The 25,599-nt window shown below is 27.3% G+C and overlaps 2 protein-coding genes across 2 annotated transcripts in view; both read left to right on the top strand.

Moving 5' to 3' along the window:
- The window catches only part of LOC113377210 (glutamate decarboxylase), a 59,247-nt gene extending 48,472 nt beyond the window's left edge, over positions 1-10,775 (top strand). The window contains exons 10-13 of the mRNA XM_026617440.1: positions 3,804-3,882; positions 8,792-8,941; positions 9,013-9,207; positions 10,498-10,775. Coding sequence (XP_026473225.1) covers positions 3,804-3,882; positions 8,792-8,941; positions 9,013-9,207; positions 10,498-10,671 — 598 coding nt within the window. The 3' untranslated portion in view covers positions 10,672-10,775. The remainder of the gene's footprint in view (positions 1-3,803; positions 3,883-8,791; positions 8,942-9,012; positions 9,208-10,497) is intronic.
- Positions 10,776-23,578: 12,803 nt separating this feature from the next.
- Positions 23,579-25,371, top strand: LOC113378111 (transcription initiation factor TFIID subunit 11-like). Its single transcript, XM_026618634.1, has 2 exons — positions 23,579-23,754; positions 24,675-25,371. Exon 2 carries the CDS (start codon positions 24,681-24,683, stop codon positions 25,365-25,367), a length of 687 nt encoding a protein of 228 aa, XP_026474419.1. The 5' UTR covers positions 23,579-23,754; positions 24,675-24,680; the 3' UTR covers positions 25,368-25,371.
- The last annotated feature ends 228 nt before the right edge of the window (positions 25,372-25,599 follow it).

The raw sequence follows: 25,599 nt of genomic DNA, 5'->3' as shown, positions 1-25,599 counted from the left end.
TTCCTTAATGCATTTTTCTCATTTCCTTACATGCGAGTGGCAGTAAAATTGATCCTTCGAAGTTTAATCGGATAAACCACATTTTACATTGGAAAATCTACTTTATAAAAAAATCACTTAAACTGATTTTGCATGCGCTCAAAACCCACGCAGAGATTGGAAACATTTTAAATGTTGTAAATTGAAATATTAATTATACTACATACAATAAAGTAGGATTAGATAAACTTTTTGAAACTACTTTTGATAAAATTGCTTATAAAGTTTTGGTCATTTATTCCTCCACCCATATTATATGTGGGGATAAAGGGTGTAAAAAGTTTAAATCCTAAAAACTGTAAAATGATAGATATTTAAAAAAAAATTAGCATGACATCGAATACAGATTTTATGATCTTTATGTGCTTGCCACAATTCGTTTGTTTTAAGTATATTCTAATATTTTAATGTTTTCAAAAATATAAAATATTAGGTTATAATAATATATCAATGTATTAATTAACTTTCATACATTGTAAAAATTAAGCATTGTAAATTAAAGTAAAAAAATAAAATTAATTGTACATTGCAAAAATTAAAGTATTGGAGATAGATACGCTCACGATCAGTATATTTTTTCATTTTAATTCTATTCATATAATTTTATTCCCATTTTATTTTCCATTTAACTAAATTCTTTTATATCTATTCCCATTTAATTTCCATTTTCTAAGAAGTTTTATTTTAACTCCAAAAATGATTAAAATTTTAAGTAATAATTGCTATAATTGTTTCAATTAGCTAACATTCTAAGTGTTATGTAACGTATATATTTTCATTTACAGATTCTTGATTTTCAATTACAAAATTACTGTATAATTTTATTTATTTAGTATGTACATTGTAAAAAAATATGCTCATGTGTGATGATTCAACATTCGCAACACGTTTCGCATATCCAAATGATTACAAATTTAATATATGACTCGCGAAGAAACAATTAAAATTCTTTCGAAATATTTAATTTGGCGTTTGTTACGGCGATTAGTCATGCCCTGAGACGAATAGGTTGCACGCGTCTGCCGCTTAAAGCCAATGGGGATTTGAGGCAACTCTCAAGGGGGCTCCCAGAGCGTTTTGAGGCCGCTGTTTATTTTAGTGGGGATTAAGTGGCAAAATGTGGCGCCCATATAAAACGGATAACAGAGCATTTACTCTAACTGATTTTAGTGCTCGAGTGAAATATTGACTTTGCATATCGCATTACAAAATTAATAAAATCGATAGAAACTTGTTTGCGCTGATTAGAATTATGCATAGATGTAAAATACTGATTAATATTTAAATTATATGCTATAATCATTTTTCAGGCTCTGGTAGGATAAGTTATTGAAATCGCGAAAATCGAAAATTTCTGATCGGTTTGGGTCACAATCAGCTTGAAAAAAATGTATGCATGGATCTGCCACGTTTAGGAGTACGCGGTTGTAAATATATTCAATTTATTATAAGATCACTTTTCTGAATAATATAACTTTTTTAGATAAGGTCACTTTTTTGGATAAGATCACATTTTTGGTCTCTAACACAGTCAAAAGACCAGTCGTTTCGAAAAAAGATCTAATCGCACATTTCGCGGTCGCAAATGATTATTTCTCATATGAATAAATTAGCCAACTTTATATAAAAATGTTAATACTTTGATTAGTGATTAGGGCTAGAGGCTTCCAATCAAATTTTCCAGATTTGAAAGGACCTCGGGCAGTCTGATGTCAAACACTAATGACATAATTTTACACTTGAAAATATAGATAACAATATATTTTCAAGTAAAACTAGAGCTTGTGAGGCATTGCTGCATCAAATAAAATGATTACTCTACAAATAAATTTATCAAACATATAATAGGTTGTCAAATATCTCCCTTCCGCTTTTTTGCTCTTGGTTTATAATACAAAAAGGCGGAAGGGAGATATTTGACAACCTAATATAAGCTAACCGTTGGGTTGCCATCAAAAGAACCAGATCATTAAAAAGTCATCACAACAAGCTTATATGACTATTGATTTCTGGTTGCTGTATATATGAAAAAAATAGTTTAAGTTTCACATTGAAGATTTATCTGTTACAACAAGCTTATATGACTATTGATTTCTGGTTGCTGTATATATGAAAAAAATAGTTTAAGTTTCACATTGAAGATTTATCTGTTAACAAACTTTTCAACTATTCGAATGTCAATTAAATACTAATGTTAATGATATTTTGTACTTTTAATGTACATGGATATTTTGCCGAAATAATAAAAGATAAATTTCTTAAAAGAAACTTTGAATGTCATATTTCCTAAAACTGCATTACCTAATACGATCAAAAGGTTTCGAGAATAATTAATATCCCATTAGAACGTCAATATGAGTCAATTACAATATAGAGAAAACTCATTAATGAGCAACCATGTTAAGCATATTTAGAAATCTTTTTAAAAATTTGTTTATTTTACAAGATTATTTGGTAATCAATGACTGCATATTTAGTAACTTTCTATTAAGATATAAAGGAAAAGGTTGGTAACGAACCCAGCACTAGTTCAACAAGCCCACGTTCTTAACCATTACACCACCACCACAAAATATATGGCATAAAACTTAACTGGAAACAATTAATAAGCTCATAATTGTGCAGTGACTTTCAAGAATGATTTTGGTATGATTTTTTGTCAAACTCACTTTTCCTTCAGTATAAAGATCCAGATGCTTTCAACATTTAATATATAAACTGCAGGAATACTCGAATAGTCATATCAGAATCTATACACTAATACTTAGCAATATTGTTCCAGTTTCCTATACATGAAAAATCTAAAATTTATGCAAACACTTTACAAATATTCACTCGTATCAGTCGATCACCTCGCAGCACTTGCTGTGAGCTGCGACACCCCAGACGGTCGACCCTCGTCGGTTAGATATAATTAATACTTATTTGAATGGGGGCTTATCTTTATTTATTCAGGGTAAGTGAATCGACATCCTTTCGCGTCATCTACGACTAATTTTGTGCGTAATTTCCATATATTTTCTGCGAACGAACATCATATTATGACAGTTGTAAGATTACGCAAATCCGTTGTGCTTGAATAAGAAATCAATTGAAGCTAATAGATTTCATATGGGGTAGAGCGGGGCTCAAAGGTCCGCGGGTAAAATGGTCCACCAACGGTGTCTCAAAAACAAGTAAAGCTAGGAATTTTTTAACAATATTTGAAAGTAAAAGACCTGCTTGAAAAAAGACCAAGTGACCATTTTTTAAAAAACTTCAAAAACACATTTCTACAATGATGAATTGGGAGTTATACTGAACATAGTCAGATAGTTGTTTGTTTAATATGTGTTGTTCTTTGTGATAGGTCTTCACAATAAAACTGCTCAAAGTCAAATTTTAGACTTTAGTGCTCTTTTTGCCCCTAAACAATATATTTATGCCAATAATATGTCCATTTTATTTACATTAGTATTTTTGAGTAAAATGTTTAAATATACAATAACCTAGAACTTGCTGAATAATGACACATATGCAGTGCCGAAACGTACATAATGAATAATACAAGGCAATTTGTCTGAACATCACTATAAAATGTTTCAACGTCGAACAAAAAATCTGCAGTATGAATAACTCTATTATTTATAATTTGATCATCTGTAACCGACAAAAAATTATTCCCCAATATTTAATACTCATAAGATATTTGCATTATTATATACGTTATTAATTATAAATTTGTAGTACGTATATTAATAATAATATTACTTTTTATTTTATAGAGCAAAATCAGTGACATGGAACCCTCATAAGCTGATGGGTGCCTTATTGCAGTGCTCTACAATTCACTTCAAAGAAGATGTAAGTAAAATATATAAAAATAAAGGTATCAAAATATAAATCAAGTACTCACAATGCATACTAATTTTTCTCATATTGACAACCGTTTGCACAACATATCCACATTTTTTTTATGAAATTATATATGAAATTAATGAAACAAAACTAAAGCATTTTATTCTAAATAACAAAACACTAACCGATAACCCACGTTTCTCAATGCACACTGATGTAGACTGTTGAAACCCTCTGACACTTCAAACGAACACGTGCTCGCCTCCGATTTAAGGGTAAACTTTAGCCGAAATTGAAAGACCACGCCCTCTATCTACAATCTTGCATACTTAAAGATAAAAATATTTTTTTCATAACTATCATGATAACTATTTAATAAAAATTTCAATCAACACTGATGTACATACCGGTTTAGAAGCTTCTCTATAACTCTGGAAAAGGATTTGCCTTATAACCCAAGATTTCAGGTTCGATACCCACGTCGTACAGTCTGATAACTACTAGCAGTGATATCAGTTTTTACTTTATATAGTAAATTAAATTATAATAAAAAATATAAAATATGTTTACAAGTGAAAATAGTCCTTCCCCGGCTGAATCAAATTAAAAATATATCATTAGTATTAGTTAAATTCAAATAATAAAAATCGAAGAAATAAAGATAGCTTTTAGGCCAATATTATTTAGGTTGCTTTCTAAAAAGCTACGAAATTAAAAAGCATCATCACAATAGCTTATAGGGCTAAGCTATATGGCTATATTGTTGCAACGAAACAATATTAAAAGTTTGAAAGTATTGAAAATAATAACCTTGCAACAAAATTGAAATAAAATAAAATTTTATAAAAATCCAGATTCACATAAAGTTTCTATCAAACTGCTATTGCTAGTACAACATTTGTTTTCTTATTTTTACACCTTGCAACAAAATCTTGAAAGAGAGATTTAATAATAAAAGTAAAATCTAATGAAAAATGTAAATTTACAAAAAATTACTATTAAATAGCTATATACTATTACTGCTATTTTTATTCTTGTAGAAATTTGCGAGATTATCAAATTATTTCTGCCATGGTATGTCAACAAAATTGACGCCCCATTTACTACCCTTTTTTATTTTTCAATAAAAGACGAAAATTTCACCTTTATCAAATCTTCAAAAATAAAAATGAAAATTATAACAATAATAGCAAAATCTTATGAAAAATAAAATCCATAAAAAATGGGTTTTCCTTAATTTTATTCCCACAATTATGATTTTCGTAAAAATTTGCGAGAACAAAAAAATATTTCTGCCATTAAAAATCTCAACCATGAACGCCATGGTATATCAACAAAATTGATACCATATTTACTATACCTTTTCATTCTCCAATAAAACACAAAAATTTTACCAATTTTGATTGTATAACAATAAAAGTGAAATCTTTTAAAAAAATAGATTCATGGAAATTTTCTATTAAATATAAATTGTAAGTTAAATATTAGGTTTATATCACTGCTACTACAGCATTCCTTATCCTTATTTTCCCATGATGTACTAACAATGACATATTCTTAATAATTAACTTATATTTTCATTTAATAGCTGAGAATTTTGTTTTTTATAAAATTTTACACTTTCATTGTTACAATATCTATTTTTGATTCCAAAAATTCAATAAAGGTGAAAGTTTTGTTTTTTATTAACAAATGAAAAGGGCTTGTCAGTATGCTATCATAGTTGATGACATTCTGAGGCAGTGATCCACATAATAATTTTTGAAAAATAATTGTACAATTATCAAATTATATTGTATACACGTAAAGTTTCAATATGCTTTATCCCATAATGATTTTTGAAAAAAATTGGAGAATTATCAAATTATATTGTATACACGTAAAGTATCAATATGCTTTATCTCATAATGAGTTTTGAAAACAATTGTAGAATTATCAAATTATATTTTACACACGTAAGTTTCAATATGCTTTATCACCTTTAAAAAATTCTAAAATGTATCTAGACCATTTATCAGCCAAATTCAACATTATATTGAATCATCTATCTCTGCCATGGCATGTCAACAACATCGATACCATATTCAAGTAGCCCTTTTCAATATGCTGCATATTTTCGAGCATTCCTTAACCGCGGCTGATATTCGAGTACTCTCTCTCTTCTCTCCGAACAATAACTGCACGCGAGTTATCTTCTGGCCCGGAAAGGGCGCACGGCGTTCCACAGACGGACGAACGACTGGCTGTAATATTCTCAATCCGGAATTTAATTAAACTAGACACATATGTTACATGGGGTAGTGGTTTGAGAGAAACGACAAGAAATACACAATTCAAGAATGAAGGGGCTATGCACATTCCCCAGCATAGTTCTGCAATGTCGAATTCAAATCATTTGACGAAATGTCGATATTGTTGAAAACTGATTGTACAAACTTCTACAAGTATTGTTTTTGACAAAGTACATCAATTAAAAAAACAAATCATTAGATTTTGAAAAATTGGGATTTCTCGTAGCTTATGGTTAGAGCTATGAGCTTCGAATCGAAAGTTTCAGGTTCGATACCCTTCTCGGACAGTCTGATGTCAATCATTCAATTTTTGGGTCTGTATGTTTTTTCAGCTTTCAAACTTATTATAAAATTTTGATCAATTTTATTCATAACTACTTGAAGATACTTAGAAATTATTCCAGGCAGTCAAGAATTTCATTTTCATAATTTTTGTTAATTTTCGTAATATTAAAAATTCAAATTCAACATTATGAATGTGAGAGGCTATTTTATCCTGCCTTTTTATATAAGCATACTAGTTGTAAATAATATTTTCAAATATTTGATGGGCAGTTGTAATTTAATCATCAAGTAAGAATAAAAATTCAATTTAGACCTACACTTTTCGAAAATCCGGGACAAAAGATATAAATCCGGAATAGACAGTGAAATCAGTTTTTACTTGAAAATATAGGAAGCAATAAGTTTCTCTTTCGCAGCAATGTAACATAAATGAATAATTTATCATTATTACTAAGGTGACCATATTATTTTACTAAGGTGATCATATTACCTCGGGACAGTCCCGGATTACCGCCTTATACCCCGAGTTTTTTTTTTAAAAGCAATATTTATCACGGATTTATTTCTTTTGTTTCGATTGTCCCGTTTTTTTTTAATTAATAGGTGAATTAACAAAAATTGTGAAAACAAACGAAAAGGTGCTAATTTGTTCAAATTAATTATGAAAACAATTGAATAGAATTTCATACAAAGCTCAAAAGTGAAACAAAACATAGATCGAAAAATATAAGATGTAAGATAAAATCATAGATAAAAAAGTTTTACATATAATCGGATAATAAAGTTCTTACTAAAAGACCACAATTCTGATTAAAAAAAAATGATTCAAACTGTTTTTTTTTTATTGTATCCTTAAATAGCATTTAACTTTAACTGTCTCGGTTTTGACTTATTTCAAAATATAAGATATAACATAATATCATAGATCAAAAAGTTTTACATACAATCGAATAATAAAATTCTTACTAGAAGTCCATAATTGTGATTAAAAAATTGTTTTATATATTATTATTTTAAACCCTTCCCCTCGTCCCGGATTAGTATAACAAAAAATTTCCGCCCCGGCTTTGACTTAAAAAAATGTGGTCTCCTTATTCCTAAAGAAATTATAATATTAAATGCATCACATAGATATAAGACAACCGTTTGGGTTGCCATCTATAAAATGCCACGTCGTTTAAGATGTCAGCACTACAGCAAAAGACTCGTTAAGTTTGAATGCTATTATGAAATACATATAAAATTACGACAAATATAGATAAGTTATCTTCTAAAAATAAAAGCCACGTTATTAGGAAATCATGACAACAAGCTTATAAGACTATTAAAAGTTTTGATTGCTATTAATATATGAAAAAACATTTTAAAAAAATACTGTTCCTAATACTGGTTAAACCCGTTGTGAAGTAATAGTCAAGAACGTGGGAGTATAGCTCGATATCAAGCGGTATTATATCAAATTTCCACTTGAACTTATAGATCTCAAATATAATCTTAAACAAATTACCTTTTGTCAGCATTGCTACAACATATATGTGCCAACACTATTAGATATACATATTTAATTTATATTGTCTGCAAAAAAAAACAGAAAAGTGGTTGACCGCTGCTGTAATAGGATATACGATAAATAAACAACGGTCAAAATAACTTAATATTTCCAATATAATAATGGTACCAAAAAAACGATAAATATGAACGTTATAACAAAAAATACTTCATATCATAATTCTCACCGATATATCGTATTATCGAAAGTCATTTGAACTGCACATAAAAAGACACCCCAACATAAATCGCCCCAGAAGTGTGTTTTAATCTGTTCTCTCGGGGGAGCTTATATCACCATTACCAGGGCGAGCAATGCTGTCAGTGTCACTATCAAAGATTCTCATAAAAAACGATCGTTTATTATTCAATTTTTCAATAACACACAGACGTAAATATAAAATATAACTTTTTCGATTTTCTCACTTAATAACCAGTTAACTGTGGCGCGATAAGTATTAAACACAGTATTGAAGTGTGCGCACAGTTTTGTGTCGTAATCGAGGTAAGATTATATTTTGAGGTGAAATGATAACTATTATTTTATACCGGAATAGCAACAAAATATTCCAAGTATCTTGCAATTTGAGAATATGTTTAGTTTTTCTTTTCAAAAATTGCAATCTAAATAGACAATGATTAAAGATTTATACGCATGACGAGTATACTCGTCAATAAAAAAAACCTGTAACTTCTCCATGACGAGTATACTCATCAATCACAGTTAACTGGTCAAATGAGTTTTTTTTTTAGATTTTTTGGCAGAAGTTTATTTTATATGTTTCTGTTAGGGATTGCTGATTAGCTGTAATCAGATGAGCGCCGAATACCTTTTCATGACAGATAAATTGTACGACGTCCAGTACGATACCGGTGACAAAGTAATCCAATGTGGACGACATAATGACGTCTTCAAATTGTGGCTGCAATGGCGTGCCAAGGTTGGTGGATAAAATACCATAAAGTTGTTGATTATCATTATATTATATTATTCAAAATATTTTTCCTTTAGGGTTCCGAAGGTTTCGAAAAGCACATGGATCGTTTAATGGAATTGACTGAATACATGGTAAAACGCTTGCGTACGATGCCCGATAAATATTATTTGATAATGGAACCAGAATGCGTCAACGTGAGCTTCTGGTATATTCCTCGTCGTTTGAGAGGAATCATACATGATGCAAAACGTGAAGCTGAATTAGGAAAGGTAAATAATCTTCGAAATTTTCATACAGAAACTACTTTAGTGCAGCTAAATTATAGTAAAATTTTATTTTGATATCTATGAAAAAGTTATTCGTCAGATGCTGCAGATATGTGTCCATATGCTTGATATAATGCACTCATATTTCGTCACATTTATTTATATTTACTTGAAAATATAGTTAAAAAATAGACTTTTAGTAGATAATGGCCCTCTCTTTTTCTATTCGAGTAAAAGTTTAATTTGTCTGGTCTCGGCAATAGCACAAATGTAGTTTTCTTTAATGTAATTTAATAAGAACTAAGCACTACTAATCCAAATTTGTTTTTCAAATATCGACATAATGACATAACATAATGTATATGTGCAGTATACAATAATAAAAAAAACAGAATGTAATTTGATGATATATAATTCATTTTGCGTTTCGGAATTAGTTATGTTCCATCCTCGGGTCATCTGCCAAGAACACGATATATAATAGCTAATACACAAAAAAACTGAATAGGAAACAAAAAATGCATGATATATATTTTTATAATGAATGAATTATATAAAATAAAAACGGTAGAAAATTTGAAACCATAGAGATGACACACAAAATCAATCACTTGCAAGTTTAATGAAAACACTCGCAAACAGTATATAACAGTATTTAAATGACCATTTCATTACGAGCGACACCTACAGGCGACATCTATATGACTGCCTGTGTGCAGGAATGTCGCTTATAGACGACATCCGCATGACGACCTGTGTACGGATGTCAGTTCAATGTCTGACTGAAGTATGTTGACCTATCCTTCAAGAATTATCACTCTGACAATGAGCTAAATAATTAAGAATTCCAATTTGTTACTGCAAAAATGGAGTCTTTAGATGTGTTTTTTTTTTTAATTTTCTAATACAATTTTATTTGAAAACAATTTTATATAATGATTGAAAAATCTGAAAATTGTCGTTGCGCCTAATCCATTCATTAAAGCTACTGACCGCCTTGCTGGTTTAAAACAACAGTGTCTCTCCTGCGGAAAATACTAGCGTAGCAAAAGGCACGTTTTTAGCTCAAACCAAAAAAGGCTCAGTGTACCTCTGATATGTAAATAATTGACTAATATTATTAACACTACGCAAATATTGGAAAACATCCAGAAAGCCTGAAGATCGAACCTAACTTAATTCTGAACCATGAAAATAAATAACATATATCAAATCTTTTTAGTGTTTGCAAAGACAGATAATAATAAAAATGAATGATTAAATAAATCAATAAACCAGTAATTCTCCTTCTAGATTTGCCCAATTCTTAAAGCCCGGATGATGCAGTCCGGCACGCTTATGGTAGGTTACCAGCCAGACGACCGCCGCCCTAACTTCTTCAGAAGCATCATTTCTTCAGCGGCCGTCACTGAAGGTGACGTAGATTTTATGCTGGCCGAGTTCGACCGTCTTGGCCAAGATTTGTAATTTGATTCAACATAAGCCAAGCGCTAATTATAAAGCCAAATTGTTAAATGTATCCAATTACATAATACTTAATCTCAATGTAAATACTTGCGACTTGTCTATAAAGCACACGAGCGACTGTGAACAATTGCTATAATTGTGTTTTTGTTATAAGCAATAGTTGTTTTATTTGAAATTGTTGAATTATATTGTTTTGTTATAGAAACTTCTATTATAAATGTATATTATTGTCAATTAATCATGTAGTTTATGTAATACATATTTTAGGAAGCAATAATGACCCAGAGACATTGTAAGGAATGTGCTGTGCAATGAATTATAATATGTGCGAAGAAACGGCGCACATGTTATAATAAATGTTGGTGTTACGTGTATTGATAAATTATTGCTCGCAAATATATGTTTTAATTATTTTAAAATGGAATCAATTTTTGCTCTAAGCGAGGTTTCAATATTGTATTAATTTTATATCAAAGATCAAGCTTTGAGCTTGCTACAAATTTTTATGATACGTTATTATAAATTATCAAAACAAAGATTACGATAGCATATCAGTCACAGAAAAAGGTGAAACACGATAACAAATTCTACCTGCATATTATTTTAATAAAAATATTTTGAAATAAATAGTTAAATGTAACATATTTTTTATTGTTTACGGCAATATCAATATCATAGACAAAATGAGGTTATTCGGTTATAAGACTGCATATTAGAATGAACTAGTCCTGCTTGTATATTAAAATAAATTAATAGAAGCCGATGCCGTATGAGATTGCAATGCTGTGGTCGCGGACAATAAAAGAAAATTAGAAGTAAAAAAATTAGTCCATTATAGATATATTAATTTCCTTAACAGAAATTCTGTGAAGTGTAAATTATCAACAAGTCAATAAACATAAATGTATTTAATATCAATGTAGAAGTCACAAATAATTTAATTTAATAAATCATCACTATATTATATGTACCTTTTCGTTATCTTTTGTTGCCTTAAAAAAAATTAAAATATATAGTAACTAAGAAATATCATTGTTGTCTTTAAGCGTTAGATCATATATTAAAAATTCTAGAATTGATTATACGATGTCTGTCCTCTCAGGATTTACTATGTTGTCAATACATAAATATTTATTGTAAAAATTACATTATATCACTACGTCTTGAAGATGTGTTGTTATATTGACAAATAGTAACCAGATACAATGGGGACACTAAAATAATATACAACCGAAAATATCAATTAGAACATATCTGTTGAAATTTTAAAGGAGATATATGTAATATATACTGTATATTTGCTAAATAAAATGTTCTTGTGAACGACCATATTTAGTGACAATAAGTTTTTTATTTCATATTTTTGCTGTTAATGCTTTGCAGCTACAAGTGCTTTTAGCAGTTGTTGGTGACCTAGTGGTTAGGGCTATGTACTTCGAGTCATAAGTTCGATAGCAGTGACAGAGGTCTTCTCTTCCAAATATAGTTAGCAATACACTTTCAAAAGAAAATAGCCTTGCACAACATTACTGTGAATCATAAACTAGGCACAATTGAAATTTTGAAATGAACTTCAAAATTAACCCACCAGTCGAAAGCCCTAATATTTTCGTGTGCTCTTTAAGACCACGATTTCTATCATAAATAAAAAGTTTCATAAAAATAGTCGATATTTTTTTCTGAAGAAACGACCTGGCCGATCGTTACCAGAAACTAATCAGAGCAATTTTTTAATTATCAAAAACGATTAAGAATTGTCAACTAAAAATCTTCTATTTTACTTTTTCGCTAAATATAAAGAAATAGCTTAGCTTTTAATTTTTTGAAATAGGTCCAGTTCTGTTTTAGGTAACGTCAAAAAAAAGATCGAAAAATCGACACACATACACAACCATACTTTGTTGAAAATTAGTTAAATTAATTAAATTGTTTATTAAATTATTTTCACACTATTCAGAATGACTTGAAACATCAAGAAAACAAACTTAGCAAATCGGATTTTCGGGTAAAAAAAAACATCCCCTTCAAAGTTAATAATTTTTTAAAGCAAATGATGCTTTTCGTTCAAAAATTGACAAATCATAAATATATATATATATATATATATATTATATATATATATATGTATAATCTATTGTAATGACACTTACATGGGTAGACATGTTTTCCTCCATCTGAAGCTTCGATACAAGAATATTAATTATATCAATTATTCAATAACCTTCTTTTTTCTATTATTTGAACAAATTGATAAGTACAAAAATATTACAGTATAATGCTCTTTAGAAACATCTCTGCTGAAAGCAAATACACGAAATGTAATAAATCAAAAATTAAATTAGATATAATACATATATATATATATATATATATATATATATATATTTATATATATATATATATATATATATATATATTTATATAATAATGCCATTCTACCAAACTTTCTAACAATAACACTATTCATACTAGAGATTGGCAACTCACCCGAAGTTATCACTCCGATACAACTCCTCCCTCAGAGTGAATCCCAGTGGAGTTGTCTCACAGAATTTGTCATATTCGACTTCCCCAAACTGATACTAAATCTGTTAACATGTGCAGATATTTGCTTGAGATTTTTTACTAATACAAAGATTTGGGTCGAAATAAGTATTCTTTTTTCGTCTCACACCCAGTTTTAGGACTTTTCAGGTATATAATGTCTCAAAATAATAATCTATATTCTGTATACGATAATCCTTGTCTCAATGGTATACAGCCAGCTAAAAAATATTTAGTATTATATTATAACTTTTACACAATTATGATTTTATAATTGTGTAAAAATAATAGTATGCTAATCAAACTACCTGATGTATAATTAATTCTCAAAAAGGAAATAATAAAAGAACGTGAGGTATGATTATTTTGTGAAAAATATTATACGCAAAGATTTGATCTTATTTCATATATAAGATTCACTGCTTTATTTTCTCTCTTAAGAACTCTCTTCAAAAATAATTACAAAATTGATTTTGATTCACAAGTTTTTTGTCAATTTGATATTTGTATGCATATTGAAATGCATAAAAGAGTAATTATTATAATAAAATGAACAAAAATGTTTGAACTATCTGTAAACTATTCCATTAGACTTCCAAAGTTCTAATAAATATCCTTAGATATGTTACAACACACTAGAGAACACATTTGTGTCAAGCATTATGTTTCAAAGTTATCGGAGTTGTTAAGTGGAAATACTTCTCTCTGAAGCGGAGTCAAATCCTAACCGATCCGGCTTCGGATATGATAAGCCATCTCTAATTCATATAGTTCACACATTAAATGATCTTAGTTGTAAAAATGCCTTGAATTTGCTTTGTAAAAAAAAACTATTTCATCTAGTGCCAATAAATATTTAGTATTATATTATAACTTTTACCACAATTATGATTTTATAATTGTGTAAAAATAATAGTATGCTAATCAAACTACCTGATGTATAATTAATTCTCAAAAAGGAAATAATAAAAGAACGTGAGGTATGATTATTTTGTGAAAAATATATACGCAAAGATGAACTATCTGTAAACTATTCCATTAGACTTCCAAAGTTCTAATAATATCCTTAGATATGTTAAACACACATTTGTGTCAAGCATTATGTTTCAAAGTTATCGGAGTTGTTAAGTGGAAATACTTCTCTCTGAAGCGGAGTCAAATCCTTATAATAAAATGAACAAAAATGTTTGAACTATCTGTAAACTATTCCATTAGACTTCCAAAGTTCTAATAAATATCCTTAGATATGTTACAACACACTAGAGAACACATTTGTGTCAAGCATTATGTTTCAAAGTTATCGGAGTTGTTAAGTGGAAATACTTCTCTCTGAAGCGGAGTCAAATCCTAACCGATCCGGCTTCGGATATGATAAGCCATCTCTAATTCATATAGTTCACACATTAAATGATCTTAGTTGTAAAAATGCCTTGAATTTGCTTTGTAAAAAAAAACTATTTCATCTAGTGCCAATAAATAATACAGATGAAGCAATTTAAATAATTAATTATTAAGTGGATATAACTCCTCTCTGAAGTGGAAAAATACCTTGAACTGTAGCTGATCCTATAATTGAATAATAATTTTTTAATTAAAATACATATTTTTGTTAATATTGTGAATAAAATATGCCTCAATTACATTTTATAAGTGATATCTTTTCTACATCTTTTAAATAATTAATTGTCCGGCTTCGGATATGATAAGCCATCTCTAATTTATACAGTTCACACATTAAATGATCTTAGTTGTAAAAATGCATTGAATTTGCTTTGTAAAAAAAAAAAAATTCATCTAATGCCAATAAATAATACAGATGAAACAATTTAAATAATTAATTGTTAAGTAGATATAACTCCTCTGTGAAGCGGAGTCAAATCCTAACTGATCCGGCTTCGGATATGATAAGCACATCTCTAATTTATACAGTTCACACATTAAATGATATTAGTTGTAAAAATACCTTGAATTTGCTTTGTAAAAAACTATTTCATCTAGTGCCAATAAATAATACAGATGAAGCAACTTAAATAATTAATTGTTAAGTGGATATAACTCCTCTCTGAAGCGGAGTCAAATCCTAACCGATCCGGCTTCGGATATGATAAGCCCATCTCTAACTCATACAGTTCACAAATTAAATGATCTTAGTTGTAAAAATACCTTGAATTTGCTTTGTAAAAAAACTATTTCATCTAGTGCCAATAAATAATACAGATGAAACAATTTAAATAAATAATTATAATAATTTAATTAATTATCAAATTACGAAATATTACTTCATATTTCATTCAATATTATTTATTTAAAATTTGGTACAGATTCACAATAAAGTGGCCTCGTTAGAAAATTTTGTTTGCAATTGATTTTTTAGAATAGTTTTAAAAATAGTTAAAGTAACGTTTTTTTGAGAAAGAGATTTAACAGTTTTACAATTTGTAACATGTAGATAATTTCTGAAAAGTTTGAAACATGTTAAAAAGTTTTTAAAACTTTTTAAAACTTAGCATTCATTTTTTTCATAGGTGTCATTTCTTTTAATTTTTACATAAAACAAGTTAAATGTATTATTTGTTTTGATTATTCTTTTATTCTGAATCAAATATAAAGTTCAAGAAACTTGATAAAAATTATAGGGAGATTTGAATTCTTTATTACAAAACAATTTGTTACTATTTTATTTAGTGTACAACTAATATATGATATACTTATATGATATGATAAACTTTAGATGTTTGATGTGATTAAATAGTCTTAATTAAATCTAATATAATCTTATACCTTCGAATAGCTCTCTAAAATATAATTATTCATTCAGTAATAACAAATGTGAATTTATTTAGCATTTTCATCATGCATGAAATGATAAAAATAAATTAAATGGTCTCAATAATGATTGCAGAGTTGTACAAAATCGAACTAAAAAGTACGAATTTACATTTAGATATAATATATTACCTTTAAATGTAGCAAGTCCTTTTCCCATAACATTAACATAATTTTTTCTAAATAGAATAAAATGATAATCAGAATAATAAAGGTAACCTTTGAAATTGCTTCCTCCCTAAATATACATCCTCATCTAGTGCAAATAAATATCAATTATTCATAGAATATAATATCAAAAATCTATGAAAATGCTTTGATGTTGATTCATTTCGCACATTATCATCAATCAAATGTAGAGTATATTAATTATTATAATGCCAAAACTTTTGCTGATCCTAGAATTGAAAAAACATTTAAACATTTAACCTAATGGTATAATAATACATATTTTTGTTAATATTGTGAATAAAATATGCCTCAAATAAATTTTATAAATGATTTTTTTTTACTTCTTAGGCATTTGAAATTTTATCAATTTGCTTTGTGGACTTTCTGTCAAGTCTTGTAATAATAAGGATAAAAATTATAACAACATTGAAATTCTCTATTACGAAACAATTTGTTACTGTTTTCTTTAGTATACAACTAATATATGATATGTTAACTTTAGATATATCAATCTTATTACCATCAACACTATTTGTTTTTGAAGCGATTATTAAATAGACTTTTAAATTGCTCTCTCTATTAGATAAGTATTCAGTGATAGCAAATGTGTATTATTTAGCATTTTCATCATGTATAAGATGCTAAAGATATATGAAATGGTCTAATAATGATTTGTAGAGATTCTGCAAAACTGAACTAAAAAATATAAATTTACATTTAATTTGTTACATTTAGATATATTATATCGCATATGCATCAATCCATTTGCCATTAACATATATGTTCATAAATAATTTGTTTCTAGACAGATAAAATGATATCAGAATAAAATACCTTTGAATTTCTTCCTAAAAACATACATCATCCTCATCTAGTGCAAATAAATATCCAATTATTCATAGAATATAAGATGCAGAAAATCTATGAAAATGCTTTGATGTTGATTAGTAGAGATTACTTCAAATCCTCAATATTATATCATTGATCAAATGTGAAATATATTATTATAATGCCAAAACTTTAGCTGATCCTGTAATTGAAAAATAATTTTTTAATAAAAATGCATATTTTTGTTGATATTGTAAATAAATTATGCCTCAAATACATTTTATAGGTGATATCTTTTTTACATCTTTTAAATAATTAATTGTTAAGTGGATATACCTCTCTCTGAAGCGGAGTCAAATCCTAACCGATCCGGCTTCGGATATGATAAGCCATCTCTAATTCATACAGTTCACACATTAAATGATCTTAGTTGTAAAAATGCATTGAATTTGCTTTGTAAAAAAAATTTTTATCTAATGCCAATAAATAATACAGATGAAACAATTTAAATAATTAATTGTTAAGTGGATATAACTCCTCTGTGAAGCGGAGTCAAATCCTAACTGATCCGGCTTCGGATATGATAAGCACATCTCTAATTTATACAGTTCACACATTAAATGATCTTAGTTGTAAAAATACCTTGAATTTGCTTTGTAAAAAACTATTTCATCTAGTGCCAATAAATAATACAGATGAAGCAATTTAAATAATTAATTGTTAAGTGGATATAACTCCTCTCTGAAGCGGAGTCAAATCCTAACCGATCCGGCTTCGGATATGATAAGCCCATCTCTAACTCATACAGTTCACAAATTAAATGATCTTAGTTGTAAAAATACCTTGAATTTGCTTTGTAAAAAAAACTATTTCATCTAGTGCCAATAAATAATACAGATGAAACAATTTAAATAAATAATTATAATAATTTAATTAATTATCAAATTACGAAATATTACTTCATATTTCATTCAATATTATTTATTTAAAATTTGGTACAGATTCACAATAAAGTGGCCTCGTTAGAAAATTTTGTTTGCAATTGATTTTTTAGAATAGTTTTAAAAATAGTTAAAGTAACGTTTTTTTGAGAAAGAGATTTAACAGTTTTAACAATTTGTAACATGTAGATAATTTCTGAAAAGTTTGAAACATGTTAAAAAGTTTTTAAAACTTTTTAAAAACTTAGCATTCATTTTTTTCATAGGTGTCATTTCTTTTAATTTTTACATAAAACAAGTTAAATGTATATTAATTTGTTTTGATTATTCTTTTATTCTGAATCAAATATAAAGTTCAAGAAACTTTATAGGGAGATTTGAATTCTTTATTACAAAACAATTTGTTACTATTTTATTTAGTGTACAACTAATATATGATATACTTATATGATATGATAATCTTTAGATGTTTGATTTGATTAAATAGTCTTAATTAAATCTAATATAATCTTATACCTTCGAATAGCTCTCTAAAATATAATTATTCATTCAGTAATAACAAATGTGAATTTATTTAGCATTTTCATCATGCATGAAATGATAAAAATAAATTAAATGGTCTCAATAATGATTTGCAGAGATTCTACAAAATCGAACTAAAAAGTACAAGTTTACATTTAGATATAATATATTACCTTTAAATGTATAAATCCATTTCCCATTAACATAATTTGTTTCTAAATAGATAAAATGATATCAGAATAATAAAGTACCTTTGAATTGCTTCCTAAAAATATACATCCTCATCTAGTGCAAATAAATATCAAATTATTCATAGAATATAAGATGCAAAAAATCTATGAAAATGCTTTGATGTTGATTCATTTCGCACATTATCATCAATCAAATGTAGAGTATATTAATTATTATAATGCCAAAACTTTTGCTGATCCTAGAATTGAGAAAACATTTAAACATTTAACCTAATGGTATAATAATACATATTTTTCTTAATATTGTAAATAAAATAAATAAATTTTATAAATGATTTTTTTTTACTTCTTGTGCATTTGAAATTTTATCAATTTGCTTTGTGGACTTTCTGTCAAGTCTTGTAATAATAAGGATAAAAATTTTAACAACATTGAAATTCTCTATTACGAAACAATTTGTTACTGTTTTCTTTAGTATACAACTAATATATGATACGTTAACTTTAGATATATCAATCTTCTTACCATTAACACTATTTGTTTTTGAAGCGATTATTAAATAGACTTTTAAATTGCTCTCTCTATAAGATAAGTATTCAGTGATAGCAAATGTGTATTTATTTAGCATTTTCATCATGTATAAGATGCTAAAGATATATGAAATGGTCTTAATAATGATTTGTAGAGATTCTGCAAAACTGAACTAAAAAATATAAATTTACATTTAATTTGTTACATTTAGATATATTATATCGCATATGCATCAATCCATTTGCCATTAACATATATGTTCATAAATAATTTGTTTCTAGACAGATAAAATGATATCAGAATAAAATACCTTTGAATTTCTTCCTAAAAACATACATCATCCTCATCTAGTGCAAATAAATATCCAATTATTCATAGAATATAAGATGCAGAAAATCTATGAAAATGCTTTGATGTTGATTAGTAGAGATTACTTCAAATCCTCAATATTATATCATTGATCAAATGTGAAATATATTATTATAATGCCAAAACTTTAGCTGATCCTGTAATTGAAAAATAATTTTTTAATAAAAATGCATATTTTTGTTGATATTGTAAATAAATTATGCCTTAAATACATTTTATAGGTGATATCTTTTTTACATCTTTTAAATAATTAATTGTTAAGTGGATATACCTCTCTCTGAAGCGGAGTCAAATCCTAACCGATCCGGCTTCGGATATGATAAGCCATCTCTAATTCATACAGTTCACACATTAAATGATCTTAGTTGTAAAAATGCATTGAATTTGCTTTGTAAAAAAAATTTTATCTAATGCCAATAAATAATACAGATGAAACAATTTAAATAATTAATTGTTAAGTGGATATAACTCCTCTGTGAAGCGGAGTCAAATCCTAACTGATCCGGCTTCGGATATGATAAGCACATCTCTAATTTATACAGTTCACACATTAAATGATCTTAGTTGTAAAAATACCTTGAATTTGCTTTGTAAAAAACTATTTCATCTAGTGCCAATAAATAATACAGATGAAGCAATTTAAATAATTAATTGTTAAGTGGATATAACTCCTCTCTGAAGCGGAGTCAAATCCTAACCGATCCGGCTTCGGATATGATAAGCCCATCTCTAACTCATACAGTTCACAAATTAAATGATCTTAGTTGTAAAAATACCTTGAATTTGCTTTGTAAAAAAAACTATTTCATCTAGTGCCAATAAATAATACAGATGAAACAATTTAAATAAATAATTATAATAATTTAATTAATTATCAAATTACGAAATATTACTTCATATTTCATTCAATATTATTTATTTAAAATTTGGTACAGATTCACAATAAAGTGGCCTCGTTAGAAAATTTTGTTTGCAATTGATTTTTTAGAATAGTTTTAAAAATAGTTAAAGTAACGTTTTTTTGAGAAAGAGATTTAACAGTTTTAACAATTTGTAACATGTAGATAATTTCTGAAAAGTTTGAAACATGTTAAAAAGTTTTTAAAACTTTTTAAAAACTTAGCATTCATTTTTTTCATAGGTGTCATTTCTTTTAATTTTTACATAAAACAAGTTAAATGTATATTAATTTGTTTTGATTATTCTTTTATTCTGAATCAAATATAAAGTTCAAGAAACTTTATAGGGAGATTTGAATTCTTTATTACAAAACAATTTGTTACTATTTTATTTAGTGTACAACTAATATATGATATACTTATATGATATGATAATCTTTAGATGTTTGATTTGATTAAATAGTCTTAATTAAATCTAATATAATCTTATACCTTCGAATAGCTCTCTAAAATATAATTATTCATTCAGTAATAACAAATGTGAATTTATTTAGCATTTTCATCATGCATGAAATGATAAAAATAAATTAAATGGTCTCAATAATGATTTGCAGAGATTCTACAAAATCGAACTAAAAAGTACAAGTTTACATTTAGATATAATATATTACCTTTAAATGTATAAATCCATTTCCCATTAACATAATTTGTTTCTAAATAGATAAAATGATATCAGAATAATAAAGTACCTTTGAATTGCTTCCTAAAAATATACATCCTCATCTAGTGCAAATAAATATCAAATTATTCATAGAATATAAGATGCAAAAAATCTATGAAAATGCTTTGATGTTGATTCATTTCGCACATTATCATCAATCAAATGTAGAGTATATTAATTATTATAATGCCAAAACTTTTGCTGATCCTAGAATTGAGAAAACATTTAAACATTTAACCTAATGGTATAATAATACATATTTTTCTTAATATTGTAAATAAAATAAATAAATTTTATAAATGATTTTTTTTTACTTCTTGTGCATTTGAAATTTTATCAATTTGCTTTGTGGACTTTCTGTCAAGTCTTGTAATAATAAGGATAAAAATTTTAACAACATTGAAATTCTCTATTACGAAACAATTTGTTACTGTTTTCTTTAGTATACAACTAATATATGATACGTTAACTTTAGATATATCAATCTTCTTACCATTAACACTATTTGTTTTTGAAGCGATTATTAAATAGACTTTTAAATTGCTCTCTCTATAAGATAAGTATTCAGTGATAGCAAATGTGTATTTATTTAGCATTTTCATCATGTATAAGATGCTAAAGATATATGAAATGGTCTTAATAATGATTTGTAGAGATTCTGCAAAACTGAACTAAAAAATATAAATTTACATTTAATTTGTTACATTTAGATATATTATATCGCAAATGTATCAATCCATTTGCCATTAACATATATGTTAATAAATAATTTGTTTCTAGACAGATAAAATGATATCAGAATAAAATACCTTTGAATTGCTTCCTAAAAACATCCATCCTCACCTAGTGCAAACAAATATCCAATTATTCATAGAATATAAGATGCAGAAAATCTATGAAAATGCTTGGATATTGATTAGTAGAGATTACTTCAAATCCTCAACATTATCATCGATCAAATGTGAAATATATTATTATAAAGCCAAAACTTTAGCTGATCTTATAATTGAAAAATATTTTTTTAACAAAAATAAATATTTTTGTTAATACTGTGAATAAAATATGCCTCAAATACATTTTATAAGTAATATCTTTTTTATATCTGGGCATACATAAAAACTATTTTGCATAACACTCACCCTTGGTCTAATTTTATCAATATGCTTTGTGGACTTTCTGTCAAATCTTGTAATAATAAGGATAAAATTATAAGGACATTGGAATTTTTTATTACAAAAACATTTGTTACTGTTTTCTTTAGTAAACAACTAATATATTGTTTACTAATTTTAGATATACCAATCTTATTACCATTAACACTATTTGTTTTTGAAGTGATTACTAAATAGTCTTAATTATATCTTATATAATCTTATACTTTTAAATTGCTCTCTCTCTAAAAAATAATTATTCATTCAGTGATAGCAAATGTGTATTTATTTAGCATTTTCATCATGTATAAGATGTTCTTAATAATGATTTGTAGAGATTCTGCAAAACCAAACTAAAAAATATGATTTTATATTTAATTTGTTACATTTTGATATATTACCTTTAAATGTAACAATCCATTTGCCATTAACATAATTTGATTCTAAATAGATAAAATGATCAGAATAACAAAATACCTTTGATTTGCTTCCTAAAAACATACATCCTCATCTAGTGCAAAAAAATATCCAATTATTCATAGAATATAAGATGCAGAAAATCTATGAAAATGCTTTGATGTTGATTAGTAGAGATTGTTTGAAATCCTTCACATTATCATCGATCAAATGTGAAGTATATTAATTATTATAATACCAAAACTTTTGCTGATCCTATAATTGTAAAAAAATTAAACAATTAATCTAATTGTATGGCAATACATAATTTTGTTAATATTAGGAATAAAATCTGCCTCAAATAAATTTTATAAATGATATTTTTTTTACTTCTTGGGCATACATGAAAACTATTTTGCATAACATTCGCCCTTGGTCTAATTGTTGAAATTTTATCAATTTGCTTTGTGGACTTTCCGTCAAGTCTTGCAATAATAATATAATATGTTTATTTATCTATGTAATATACCTTCTACAATGACTTTGTATAATTTAAATCTGCAAACAATCCTGTCAGTTGACACTTATTTGAAATTTCACAAAATGTTGGTTATGATTTGAAATTTTGAATCTGGATCACAATAAAGGTAATTAGAAATATAAGAAATAGCACTGAACTTTATAGATATGATTTTTATATTTTAATGTAACCATAATCAAAATGCTTTGAACATGATATGAAATCCTAACAAAAAGTTTGGTTATATTCATTTAGAATTAAGATTTAGGGATTGGTACTGGTACTCACGTGGTTTATAAACTTTCGACATTTCATCAGTTTGGATTGTGGATTTTTTATAAAAGATTTGTGGAAATCTTATAGCAATAATATACCTTCCACCAAGTATAATATAACAATTCTGCAAAGTCTTTATTTAGTTTAAAACAGCTAGAAATCGTTTCGGTTGACAATTCTTTGAAGTTCCACAAAAGGTTGGTTATGATTTGAAGTTTTGAATCTGAATTATAATATTAGAAATATAATAAATAGCGCTACTTACATCTTAATATGTTATTATTACTTAGTGAATTTTTATAGATATTATTTACATATTTTTTTGTTATCATAATCAAAATTTGTAGATATTGAACATGCATGAATAACAAAAAGTTTGGGTATATTTATCAGAATTATAACTTTGGTATTTGTACTTTACTTACTTTGTCTATAAATTGGTAAAAATCCATCAATTTGGATTGTGAACTTTCTGTCAAATCTTTTAGCAATAATAAAAAAATAACCTTCTACCAAGGTAAAGTTTCTTTCGGAAGAAATTTTGCTATCATCAAAGTAATGGAATTACTTTGAAGAAGAAAGGGTTGGAAATCGCAGTTACAATGTTCTGCATCTACTGTAAAAGAATATGATTTTTCATTAGTCTCTTATTACAAAATACTTGATTTTGGCTTTGTTAATTCTATAATAATGATATTTAATAAACCCCAATTTATAAACATAACTAGTGGTGTATGGCATCGTGCATTAAGGCAAATTAATAGAACTTGTCATACCTAATGAAATATTCGACGATTATTAAATATTTTCAAATAGATTATTATAAATACTGTAACTCATATACGTATGTTTACAGAATGTAAATAAACAAAACTTAATCAAATTTAAAATGAAGGATATTGTATAATATTTATAGGAAATATATAAACTGAATTGCAAAGTTAAAAATATTTATTTGAAGTATATAAGTGAGTTTTAGAACTTTAGCTTGGAAGCTTTAGTCTTTCTTTTGCCTAGACAATCTAACAATTGTCTTTGTTGTTTTCAATCATATAAATTATATTAAGTCAAAACAAAAATGTGGGAAATTAAATGTTTTTTGGTTTATATTTTGCAGTCAATCATGCCATTTCGAGCTCCTACAAGTTCATCAATGCAAAACGAAGATGATAAAGCTAACTACGACAGCAGCTTTGAATTTGACTTGAACACTTCAACAGCCAATTCTGATTACATCGATGAAGATTCAGATACCATAGAGCCGGCTTTAGCAATCGAAGAAAATTTACTAAGAGATGATAGCAATGAGGAAACAGTATACAATATACCCAAAAAAAATGTTACATTCGCTGAGGAACATACAGAAATTAAAATGAAAAGCCCAGATATCATCTTACCGCAGTTGTCAGATGAAAACATGACAGCGGAACAAAGAGAAATTGAGGCCGAGGAAGAAAAACGCATGGAGCTAAAGAGCAAGCGGAAACTTGAAGAGGAATATGAAAAGATGCAAGATTTAGTTTCTAACTTTACTGAAGAACAACTCAATAGATATGAAATGTACCGGACATCAACATTTCCTAATGCAACTGTTAAAAGGTTAATGCAAACTATTACAGGATGCTCAGTATCACAAAATGTTGTTATTGCCATGTCAGGGATAGCAAAAGCTTTTGCTGGGAAAGTTGTGGAAGAAGCCCTTGATGTAATGGAGGAAATGGGCGAAACGGGGCCACTGCAACCTCGCTTTTTGCGTGAAGCAGTTAGAAGACTTGGAAATAAAGATCGAATACCAAAAGGCAGGGCTTAGAAAACAGCACATTCATTATGAATACATCACTGAATAGTTTAATATGAATCTATCAAAAATTGTTAGTTTCACCTTTTTTATTCAATGTAAATTATTTAAATAAATACTGTGTATCAAGTTTGATAAATTGTTCTTTAGTATAAAAGAAGTCAACATTCCATTTGGCAATTCTATGAATTTTCTCAAAAAGGTGGTTATGATTTGAAGTTTTGAATCTGAATCATAATTAAAG

Source organism: Ctenocephalides felis, unplaced genomic scaffold (assembly GCF_003426905.1).
Source record: "Ctenocephalides felis isolate EL2017-DRISC unplaced genomic scaffold, ASM342690v1 CF-g0.4_SCAFFOLD_01886, whole genome shotgun sequence".
NCBI lineage: Eukaryota > Metazoa > Arthropoda > Insecta > Siphonaptera > Pulicidae > Ctenocephalides > Ctenocephalides felis.
This window is presented reverse-complemented; position numbering and strand designations above follow the sequence as displayed.

Excerpts from the sequence above, each read along its gene's own strand:
- LOC113378111 (XM_026618634.1), top strand. The coding sequence starts at position 24,681 with ATGCCATTTCGAGCTCCTACAAGTTCATCAATGCAAAACGAAGATGAT.